This window comes from Pteropus alecto, unplaced genomic scaffold (assembly GCF_000325575.1).
Source record: "Pteropus alecto unplaced genomic scaffold, ASM32557v1 scaffold67, whole genome shotgun sequence".
NCBI lineage: Eukaryota > Metazoa > Chordata > Mammalia > Chiroptera > Pteropodidae > Pteropus > Pteropus alecto.
This window is the reverse complement of record NW_006441061.1, coordinates 9,806,651-9,817,628: the sequence shown is the minus strand read 5'-3', so window position 1 is coordinate 9,817,628 and position 10,978 is coordinate 9,806,651. Positions and strand designations below refer to the sequence as shown.

Below are 10,978 nucleotides of genomic sequence, written 5' to 3'. Positions count from 1 at the left end.
CCCGCCCCTGCCCGCTGCCCGGCCTCCAGGGATGAGGGCGATGCCCAGCCCGCCGCTCACCGGCCGCTGACATTCGTGGTGCTCGGCTGAGTCACGGGCACCCTCCGCAGCGCGCTCTCCAGGGCCAGCCTCAGAGGTGGGGGAGGGGGGATGAAGGCGGCCCTGGGGACTCCGGGGTCGCTGGAGGCCCTGGTTCCTATGACTGAGGGAGACTTGATGCAGCTCAGAGGCTCAGTGGCCTCTGGGCCTGGCCCCCCTGGAGCCCCTGCAGAGATCTTGTCTCTGCGTTCCTGCAGCACCATCTGCCTTTGGGCAGCCCCCCACCCCCACCCCGCATGTCCACTAGACCCGGCTGTTACTGCTTTCTCACCACTGGGAATGTCCTTGCTGTGGCAGCCTCTGCCACTCTGAGTCCCCGCACCCTTTTGTCCTTTGGGGCAGTCCTTCAGAGAGGCTGACCCACTCCCTGACCCCTCTGCCCCAGCCTCCTCTGCGGGCCAGGTCATCTGTGTGGAGCTGTGACCACCAGGCTCTCCAGCTCTCTGCCCTGTGCTTGGACAGCCAGCGGTCTGAGAGCTCAGGGCACAGCAGCTTTCAGGGACAGAACCTTGTTGAGGAGCAGAGCTGGGGTGGTGGATGTCGGCAGGCTAGCCCTCACCACTCTGGCCCTGGGAAGGGCAGAACGTGGCACCAGAGAGGCTTGGGCAGCTCGAGTTTCTGAATGGGCCCTGGGGATTTTCCAGGACGGGCCCAGAGCAGGCTGGGTCCCAAGTGGGGGCCTGAGGAGGAGACATCCTGCCCACCTGGGGCCCGGGTCGCTCCTGTCCCATCTGGTCCTGAGACCTCTCGGGCTGAGTCCCTCCTGCCTGGGTCCCTCCTTGAGAAAGGCCTTGAAGTGCACAATGAGAAGGTTGGGGCTGCGAACAGGGCAGGGTGGCCGTCATCACCATGGCCTGGCAGGGTTCTCCTGGGCACCTGGCCCTGGCAGGGAGCCAGGGTTGGTACACACACTGCCTGCCCAGAGGGCCTGGGCTGGCTGGTGCTGGGTCAGGCCTGTAGCCCCAGGCAGCCTCTGATGTGGTTTCCTCCACCTCAGGTTTTGGGTCACTGGGGGTAGCAGGGTGGGGCTTGGGAGAAGAAGGGGGGCCGGCGTGTGGGTAGGCGTTGGTATCAGCCCCAGGGTTCTTGGTAGGAAGGGACCCCCAGGGGCTGGGAGCAGAGGCTGGGGCGATGGCCCCTGCATCCACTGGAGACCCCAAGGCTCAGAGAAAGGAGCGATGGCTTGCAGGGCACCTGGCAACACCCAGGAGTGTCCCCACCTGCAAGGTGGGACCTCACTCAGAACCTTCCTGTGCCCTGCCCCGAGGCAGTCCCAGGGGCTGGGCAGGCCACGTGGAGGTCCCGGGCCTGCTAGCGCGGCGAATCAGAACTTCCTCCAGAGTGACTGAGGCCATGCCGCCTGACACTGTGAAGCTGGCGATGGCCCGATGCGGGGCACACTCCTGCTGGAACCCCCTTTCCCAGGAGAGCCTTGGGCCTCAGAGCTGGACCCCTGGGCCTGGCTGACAGAGGTTTTGCCCTGCGTGCCGCGTGCCTCGCTGGCGGTGCGCCCCGTGGAAAGCTCGGTCTGATGTGTAGGAGCCAAGGACGTCGGTGCCTGGCTTGCTCCCTCTTCCAAGCTCCGTGCCTTCATTTCTCCATCTGTGGGTGTGGCCTGTGACCTCTTAGTTAGCTGGACCTGGCCTACCACCGGGTGACCAGCTGTTCCTGGGGGAGGGCCTGGATTACAGGCACCGAGTCACCGGGGTGGGAGGCGGTAACTCTATCTGTAGGTCTCAACTGCTCTGCCCTTGATACAGAAGGAGGGGGCTCAGGCTGCGGTGGGTACCTAGGCCCCAGGGACAATCTGGGGGGACTGGACTGGTCTCAGGAGACAGGGGTTTGGCTCCCTCGCAGGCCCCTGGGTGGGATGCGCAGGTGTGACAACCTGTGCTGCTGCCTGTAACCAGATGCCCCTCCGCCCGCCCTCCCGCCCGCCCAGCGGGCCTCTCCTCCCTGCAGCGCCTGCGCAGCCGTTGCTATAGTGATGGGGAGGCGGTGAGGCCTGTGCTGCAGTTGCAAGGTGGAGGTGCCTGGCGGCAGGGCGGGTGTGGGGGGGGCTGGCACCGCGGCCGTGACCCTGGCCTTCAGGGTCGCCACTCTCATGCAGCCACCCTCTCCCTGTGTGCGTGCACGTGTGTGGCATGCGCCTGCCGTGAGCCCTGTGGGTGCCCACGACGCCTCCTGGGCCAGCCGCGGGCTGGATCCTGGCCTGGGGAGGGGGTGGAGGCTGGCACGGGCTGGGGCGGGTGTGGGGCACGGACGCGGCGGGCTGTTCCAGACCACAGAGCACTGTTGTCAAAGCACAGTAAACACAGCGGCAGCTGCCCCACCCCAGGGGACCAGGAGCTTGCTCCTCGGGAAAGGCAGAGCACGCTGCGATGGGGGCTCTAAGTCAGTTTTGGGGTGGGGGTGAGGACGAAGGAAATCTGGCGCCTCTGAGAAGAGCTGGGTGGGGTGGGGGTCACGGCGCGCCCTCCAGCAGCTAGCCTGAGAACCCCCTCCTTCCCCTCCCCAAGCGAGGAGAGGCGGGGCGAGAACGGCGAAGTCCCATTGTCCCAGTGGAGCTGAGGGAGACCCGGGCCCTGGCCCCGGAGTCCTGTCCCACCGGAGCAGGTCCGAGCGGGGCTCTGCCAGGCGCCCAGCCTGGGGTGGCAGCGGCTGTCCTAGAAACACTGAGTGAGGCCCAGGGTGGGCACCCAGGCTGAGGACGAGGGCTCAGGGCAGAAGGAGGCGCCTGAGCCTCGGGGACTGGGGGCTGCGAGACCTCCGAGTGCGTCTTCCCGGAGGCTCAGGCCCCAGCCAGGCCTCCCTGCAGGCGGGCGAGAAGACAAGCTGGGCACACGCACGGGTCAGAGTCGGCCACAAGCTGGCCGATTCGGCCGTCGGCCTTTGGCGTGGCAAGCAGAAGCTGGGCTGGAGGGCAGGGGGCATGATTCTCACTTGCACCAGACGACACTTGCCCTCCGGCCCTTCGACAAGGCCCTTGAAGGGTGGGCCTGGGTGACCTGTGGCCCCTGGGGGAGCACAGAGGGCTGGGCTGGCCTTCGGGGAGGGCGTCTGTTTATCTGGCCTGGGCCGGTCCTTCCAGCCCTGGGCCGATGGCCTCACTCCGCCCTCCCTTTCCAGTGGGTCTTGGCCTTCGAGATCTTCATCCCTCTGGTCCTGTTCTTTATCCTGCTGGGGCTTCGGCAGAAGAAACCTACCATCTCTGTGAAGGAAGGTGAGGGTCCTCGGGGTGGGTTCGGGGCACACGGGGGTGGGGCAGGCAGCCCTCACCGCAGGCACGCATGACTGTGTGCACGTGACCACACGCACGTGTCCCGGCTCCCCCTCCCCGCCCCGGTCCGGGTGCCTACTCCCCCGTGTGGTCTCTGGCCACACCCCCGGCCAGGCTGGAGAAACTGGCTGGCCGTGGTGACCACGAGCGACCGACCAGGCGCCGTTTCTCACTGTTGTCCTCTGTTTTGTTTCGCCCCTCCCCCGCACGGTCTCTTGTGCTCCTCTGCGCCCGCATGCAGTCTGTAAGTGAGCGGCCGCCTCCTCCTTGCTGGCCCAGGCGCAGCCGCAGGACGGCCCGCTGGGCCTCCTGGTGCGGCTGGAGCACACCCCCCCACCCTGTGCCGGCCCCCCGCTTGCATTAACAGCCTTTCCCAGCTTTGCTGGGTCCCGCACAGCCCCCTGCCCACTGTCAGAAACAGCTGGCTCTCAGGAGGGGACAGTGGGTGGTGGGCGTGAAGGGCCAGGCGGCCTGGACCACGGGGGCTCTGGGTGAGGCTCCTGGGCGTCCCTCTCTCTGTGGGGTCACCTGGTCCTTCCTGGGCGGGGCACCTGGCTGCTCTCCCCTCAGACCCTGGTGGGCTCTTGCATTCACTCTGCTAACCAGCTGGCCAGAGAGGTCAGAGGTCACTGCCTCGCAGGGGGCCCCATAGGCTTCCCGGGCTCTGTGGGCTATGCCGCACCTGAATCCTTGGGGCGGGAGTGTCAGTGCGTTTCGGTCTCAGCTGGCTGAGGGAAGAGGGGTGCTCTGGGAGTGGGAACGGAGTGTGGGACGCCCTCCGACCTCTGACCTGCTGGAGTCACTTGCGCTGGAACTCTTGGCTCTGTCCCCGTCTGCTGCCTGAAGCTGCTTTTCCTCCCTGACTTTCTCTAAACTTTTCTTCTTGGCCTCTGTCTCCCTCCCCCTTCTCGACTCCTCCCTCTCCCTCCCGTCCCCTGTCCCCTGGCTTGGGGTCCTGTCCTCACCCCGTCCCCCAGCCTTCTACACGGCAGCACCGCTCACCTCGGCCGGCATCCTGCCCGTCATGCAGTCGCTGTGCCCAGATGGCCAGCGGGACGAGTTCGGCTTCCTGCAGTACGCCAACTCCACGTGAGTGCCTTCTCGGAGCCCAGTCCCCCTCCCTCACCCGGCCCCGGGCCCGATGGCCAGCGGGTGACATCTGATGGCGGCACAGGGTCACTCAGCTGCTGGAGCGCCTCAACCGCGTGGTGGAGGAGGGCAACCTGTTTGACCCGGAGCGGCCCAGCCTGGGCTCGGGGCTCGAGGCCCTGCACCAGCACCTGGAGGCCCTCAGCTCGGGCCCGGACACCTGGGACGGCCATTCGGACAGACCTGCAGGTGCTTCCTGGGTGGGCCGAGCAGTCCCTGTGCTGGGAGGTGGGAGCTGAGGCCCGAGCTCTGGTGTCACCTGGGTTTGAATCCCAGCTTGGTGACCTCCTGCCCCGGGCCGCGTCACGCCTCGGGCCCTTCGTCTAAATCGTGGCTCTGAGTTCTGGGGCACACTCATGGTCATGGGCCTGGCCGAGCTGCCCGCCATGGTGGCCGAGCCCTGGTGCCGGGAGCTTGGCTCTGAGCCTGTTCAGAGCCAGCCCTCAGCCCCGTCCTTCTGCCTGTCCAGCGTCCTCCTTCTCTCTGGACTCGGTGGCCAGGGACCCGAAGGAGCTGTGGTGTTTCCTGACACAGAACCTGTCACTGCCTAACAGCACGGCCCAGGCCTTCTTGGCTGCCCAGGTGGACCTGCCTGAGGTGAGGCGATGCAAGCTTCGGCGATGAGCACATGCCTGCTCCTGGGACAGCGCCCTGCGCTGGCCAGTCTGCTGTGCCCTCCCCTGGCTGCCTGAGGGTGGGGTGATGCAGGGCCCTGGGGCCGGGATCCGGAAGGCCCAGCCTAAGCCACGACCCCCTCCCATGCCAGGTGTATCGCCTGCTCTTTCGCCCTTTGCCTGCCTTGGATGTGGACTCAGGCCTCCCAAGGGGTCAGGAGCCCTGGGGCCGCCTGGGTACCAGCTCCCTATTCCGGTTGGAGGTGAGGGGGCCTGTCAGGGGGATGGGAGGCTGCTATCTGCCCCTGGGTGGATGTTTCTTGTGGGTGCAGAAAGGCGCCCCCTTGATAATTCCGAGCTCCTGGGGAATGAGGGAGGGTCCTGAGAGTTTACGGCTGGTATGGGGAGCGGGAAGGCAGGATGGTGACCTGTGTTCCTCCTCTGAGATCCTGGCAGCCTCACACCAGGGGCAGTGGGTGGGGCAGGTGGGGCCTGAGGGCCGGTTGGACAAGGCCCTGCCTTCCTCTTGGTGGGGCTCCTTCCCAGCCGTTCCCCCTGCATCCTGTCCCCCAGGAGCTGCTGTTGGCCCCGGCTCTCCTGGAGCAGCTCACGTGTGCACCAGGCTCCAGGGAGCTGGGCCGGATCCTCACCGTGCCCCGGGGTCAGCAGCCAGCACTGCAGGGTTACCGGGATGCTGTCTGCAGTGGGCAGGCCGCAGCCCGAGCCAGGCGCTTCTCAGGGCTGGCCTCGGAGCTCCGGAAACAGCTGGATGCAGCCAGGATCGCCCAGCAGGTGAGGAGGTCCCGCCTGGGCTGGGGGAGCAGCTAGAACTCCTAGGGGCCGCCGGGGCCTGGCGCTGGGCATCCACCCCCCGACGATGCCATGCCTCGCACCCTCGACCTGCCCCATGTCCTCTCCCGTGTGTGCCATCCAGCCCCTAACTGGTGCTCCCCTAGCCCCCAGGCTGCAGACTCTCCCTCAGCCCCTCTCCTCCCCACCTGTTCCCCTCTGCTGGTGTCTTCCCTGTTCCCCGCTAAGCTCAGTCACCCGCATGTCAATCAGCCCCCAGCCCGTCCCTTCCCCTGGGCCTCCAGTGCCCACATGCTCCATTTCTCCTCAGCTGGGGCTGGATGTCCCTAATGGCTCTGCCCCCCAGCAGCAAGCACCACCCCCACGGCGGCTGCAGGCGCTGCTGGAGGACCTGCTGGACGCCCAAAAAGTTCTGCAGGACGTGGACGTCCTCTCTGCCCTGGCCCTGCTACTGCCCCAGGGCGCCTGCGCGGGCCGGGCTCCTGGGCCCCCAGCCAGCGGCCCTGGCGGGACGGCCAATGGCACAGCGACCGGGGTGGGCACAGGCCCCAACACCACGGCCGAGGACGGTGCCCCATCTGCTGCCACCCAGGCTTCCTCGGACATGCTGCAGGGCCAGTGCTCAGCCTTCGTGCAGCTCTGGGCCGCCCTACAGCCCATCCTGTGTGGCAACAACCGGTAGGTGGGAGACAGAGAAAGGGTGGCCGTGAGGTGGGTGGGGACGATCGAGGCAGATGGGGAGTGGCCTGACCCCAGGCCTGGCTCTGATTACCGGTCCTGGCGCAGGCTCACACTCCGCGCCTCACCCCGCATCCAGTCTGAAGTCCCGCCCCATGCCCCGCCCCGCCCACTTCACCCTGAAGCCCCGCCCCCGCACCACCACTAACTGCGCTCCCCTGCTCCAGCACCATTGAGCCGGAGGCCCTGCGGCGTGGCAACATGAGCTCCCTGGGCTTCACGAGCAAGGAGCAGCGGAACCTGGGCCTTCTCGTGCACCTCATGACCAGCAACCCCAAGATTCTGTACGCGCCGGCCGGCTCCGAGGCGGACCGCGTCATCCTCAAGGTGCGCGAGCCTGAACGCCCTGGGCTGCGCTGCAGGTGTTCCCAGGGCCAGGAGCTGGAGGAGCTGGGCGGAGGGGTCTGCAGGCGAGAACCCTGAGCAGAGGGGTTCACAGAACTGGCATGGGAGGGGTGCAGCCCTGGCCCTCGAGCTCCAACGTGGCTCTGCAAGTGACGGAACAGTGGGTGGGTTCGGGGGAGGGGGGTGTGGTGGCTGCCGCGGGGCTGGTTTAGCACAGGGTCCTGGCCTGGCTAGGTGTGACCAGGGCTGGTCAGCGCTGGTGAGGATGGGGAGCTGCGTGAGGAAGTCTTCCAGAACAGTGCCCAGTGGGCGAGATGTGGGCCGGGCAGCTGGCTGGTTTGGGGCTGACTGAGGGCAAAGTGTCCCCCCCGTCTGGATCCCGGGGGAGAGGTGCTGTCTGGAACAAGTGGAAACCAGCACCGGAAATGGCCCAGGGAGAGGAGAGGTAGTGGGGGTTCCCTAGGTCAGGTGCAGGGAGAGACGGGGGCCAAGTGTCAGATCCGCTTGCGGGCGGCGTGCAGAAGGGGTCTGAGAAAGGAGCAGGGGGCCACAGCGGGCAACCGGTACCCCTTGCCGCCCTGGGACCGGGGCTGGAGGGCCAGGGCGAGTTTCAGGGGTCCCTGCAGAAAGGTGGAGAGGGAGAGGGCTTGGAGCTTCCAGTGGGGAGCTTGGCCAGAGCAAGACTTGTCGTTGGTGGGAACTGGCCACTGGCTGGTGCCCACCGTGGGGGAGACAAGGGAGAGGAGAACCCCCTCGCTGGCTGGGGTCCTTGCGTGCGCCCCATGCCCCGTGCCCTCACCCTCTGCAGGCCAACGAGACCTTTGCCTTTGTAGGCAACGTGACGCACTACGCCCAGGTCTGGCTCAACATCTCGGCCGAGATCCGGAGCTTCCTGGAGCAGGGCAGGCTGCAGCAGCACCTGCACTGGCTGCAGCAGGTGCCGCGGGGGCTGGGCTGGGGGGTGGAGGGGAGCCCACTCTGCCCTGGGTGGCGGTCGGCACAGGCTAGCGTCTGAGCCAGGCTTCCACCCCCAGTACGTGGCACAGCTGAGGCTGCACCCCGAGGCGTTGAACCTGTCGCTGGAGGAGTTGCCGCCTGCCCTGCTCCAGGACAACTTCTCGCTGCCCAGTGGCTCGGCCCTCCTGCAGCAGCTGGACACGATTGACAACGCCGCCTGCGGCTGGATTCAGTTCATGTCCAAGGTGGGCTGGGCCAGCCTGGCGGGGTTCTGCTGGGGCGCAGGGCCAGCTCCAACGATGACGTCCCTTCCCCCAGGTGAGTGTGGACATCTTCAAGGGTTTCCCGGACGAGGAGAGCATCGTCAACTACACCCTCAACCAGGCCTACCAGGACAACGTCACCGTGTTTGCCAGTGAGCCAGCCCCAACCCCTCCGACAGTCCCTCCGCTTCCCAGCCCCAGCCCCTGTCCTTGAGCGCTGCAGGCCCCGCCCCTCATGGCTCCGCCCCTTCTTCCTAAGCTCCGCCTCAGCCCGTGCTTGCCCTCCCCTGCTCTCTGCAAGCCCCCATCCCTGGTCTTGCCCGTCTCACACCCTGCTCCCCCTTCACGCCCACACCCTGCCCATTGTCCTGTCCCAGGCGTGATCTTCCAGACACGCAAAGACGGCTCTTTGCCACCCCACGTGCACTACAAGATCCGCCAGAACTCCAGTTTCACCGAGAAAACCAACGAGATCCGCCGGGCCTATTGGCGGCCAGGGCCCAACACAGGGGGACGCTTCTACTTCCTGTATGGCTTCGTCTGGATCCAGGGTGAGGGGTGAGGGCCGCCCCTGGGGCCGTGCTGGGGGAAGGGGCCGCTGCCCCTGCTGACGGCTGACCCCCCCCACAGACATGATGGAGCGCGCCATCATCAACACCTTCGTGGGGCATGATGTGGTGGAGCCGGGCAGCTACGTGCAGATGTTCCCCTACCCCTGCTACACGCGGGACGAGTGAGTTCAGGGCACCCGGGGGTGGGCGCGCAGGCCGAGCCCGTTCCTCACGCCCCTGCCCCCACCCCAGCTTCCTGTTCGTCATCGAGCACATGATGCCGCTCTGCATGGTGATTTCCTGGGTCTACTCAGTGGCCATGACCATCCAGCACATTGTGGCAGAGAAGGAGCACCGACTGAAGGAGGTGGGGGTAGAGATGGGGAGGAGTAGGGGTGCGGGCGGCTACGGGCACTCCTCCCTCGGTATCTGCATCAAGGCCCCCTGCACCTGCCCACCTGGCCGCAGGTGATGAAGACGATGGGCCTGGACAATGCCGTGCACTGGGTGGCCTGGTTCATCACGGGCTTCGTGCAGCTCTCCATTTCGGTGACGGCGCTCACCGCCATCCTCAAGTACGGCCAGGTCCTCATGCATAGCCATGTGCTCATCATCTGGCTCTTCCTGGCTGTCTATGCCGTGGCCACCATCATGTTCTGGTGAGCACCGTGTGACTGGCGGCGGGCTGGGAGGGAGTAGCCCTTGGGCTTGCCCAGAAAACGCAGAAACCGCCTGGCTTGGGGCCCTTCTGTGCCTCAGTTGGGAGGGTGGCTGGGGAGCCGAGGTGGCTTTGGGCTTAGCGCCAGAGTTCGGTGTGGCTGATGGCCTGTGGCCTTGCCTGCCCTAGCTTCCTGGTGTCCGTGCTGTACTCCAAGGCCAAGCTGGCCTCAGCCTGCGGTGGCATCATCTACTTTCTGAGCTATGTGCCCTACATGTACGTGGCGATCCGTGAGGAGGTAGCTCACGACAAGATCACCGCCTTCGAGAAGTGCATTGCTGTAAGGGCCCTGGCGGCTGGGTGGGGGGAGGGCCGGCCTTCTGCCCCTACTGACACTGCTGCCCCCTCAGTCCCTGATGTCTACGACAGCCTTTGGCCTGGGCTCCAAGTACTTCGCTCTGTATGAGGTGGCGGGTGTGGGCATCCAGTGGCACACGTTCAGCCAGTCGCCTGTGGAAGGGGACGACTTCAACTTGCTCCTGGCTGTCACCATGCTGATGGTGGATGCGGTTGTCTATGGTGTGCTCACGTGGTATATTGAGGCTGTGCACCCAGGTATCGGCCAGTGCTTTGGAGGGGAAGGGTTGGGGGGTGCGGCTCCCTGGCAGAGGTGGTGGGCACATGGCCAGTAACCTTAGGCCCTGGTCAGCCTCCCCTCCTCTCCCTACCCCCAGGCATGTACGGGCTGCCGCGGCCCTGGTACTTCCCACTGCAGAAGTCCTACTGGCTGGGCAGTGGGCGGACAGAGGCGTGGGAATGGAGCTGGCCGTGGGCTCGCGCCCCCCGCCTTAGCGTCATGGAAGAGGACCAGGCCTGTGCCATGGAAAGCCGGCGCCTGGGTGAGGCGGGTGAGGGTGGCAGCTGGGGCAGCCGCTGGGTTTCAGGGACCTGGGGCAGCCTCAGCGCTGACCGGTGGCCCTGGCACAGAGGAGACTCGGGGCATGGAGGAGGAGCCCACCCACCTGCCGCTGGTGGTCTGCGTGGACAAGCTCACCAAGGTCTACAAGAACGACAAGAAGTTGGCCTTGAACAGGCTGAGCCTGAACCTCTATGAGAACCAGGTGGTGTCCTTCCTGGGCCACAACGGGGCCGGCAAGACCACCACCATGTGAGCGTCAGGGGCTGGGCCGCGGGTCCCCACCGCGTGGGTATTAGTGTGGGCTTCCTGCAGGAGGCGGGGGTTGTGACCCGGCCCACCTGCCCAGGTCCATCCTCACCGGCCTGTTCCCGCCCACATCGGGCTCCGCCACTATCTACGGGCACGACATCCGCACAGAGATGGGCGAGATCCGCAAGAACCTGGGCATGTGCCCGCAGCACAATGTGCTCTTCGACCGGCTCACGGTGGAGGAGCACCTCTGGTTCTACTCGCGGCTCAAGAGCATGGCGCAGGAGGAGATCCGGAAGGAGATGGACAAGTGCGTGGGGTTGGGCGGGGCCGGCGGGTGGGGCCG

The 10,978-nt window shown here is 66.3% G+C and overlaps 1 protein-coding gene across 3 annotated transcripts in view; it reads left to right on the top strand.

The window, feature by feature from the left end:
• ABCA2 (ATP binding cassette subfamily A member 2) overlaps positions 1-10,978 on the top strand; it is a 20,892-nt gene that overhangs the window by 1,372 nt on the left and 8,542 nt on the right. Inside the window, exons 2-22 of one of the 3 annotated variants that reach the window (XM_015594228.2) lie at positions 3,229-3,322; positions 3,621-3,623; positions 4,357-4,468; positions 4,554-4,717; positions 4,998-5,125; positions 5,295-5,405; positions 5,716-5,934; positions 6,302-6,630; positions 6,858-7,017; positions 7,844-7,972; positions 8,070-8,237; positions 8,311-8,407; positions 8,633-8,806; positions 8,886-8,988; positions 9,059-9,173; positions 9,275-9,465; positions 9,654-9,804; positions 9,875-10,079; positions 10,199-10,363; positions 10,452-10,632; positions 10,730-10,942. In XM_015594228.2, the coding sequence (XP_015449714.2) occupies positions 3,229-3,322; positions 3,621-3,623; positions 4,357-4,468; positions 4,554-4,717; positions 4,998-5,125; positions 5,295-5,405; positions 5,716-5,934; positions 6,302-6,630; positions 6,858-7,017; positions 7,844-7,972; positions 8,070-8,237; positions 8,311-8,407; positions 8,633-8,806; positions 8,886-8,988; positions 9,059-9,173; positions 9,275-9,465; positions 9,654-9,804; positions 9,875-10,079; positions 10,199-10,363; positions 10,452-10,632; positions 10,730-10,942 (3,212 nt within the window). Of the gene's footprint in view, positions 1-3,228; positions 3,323-3,620; positions 3,624-4,356; positions 4,469-4,553; positions 4,718-4,997; positions 5,126-5,294; positions 5,406-5,715; positions 5,935-6,262; positions 6,631-6,857; positions 7,018-7,843; positions 7,973-8,069; positions 8,238-8,310; positions 8,408-8,632; positions 8,807-8,885; positions 8,989-9,058; positions 9,174-9,274; positions 9,466-9,653; positions 9,805-9,874; positions 10,080-10,198; positions 10,364-10,451; positions 10,633-10,729; positions 10,943-10,978 lie in introns of all 3 variants that reach the window. The other 2 variants (XM_015594227.2, XM_025051155.1) reach the window with 2 other exon arrangements.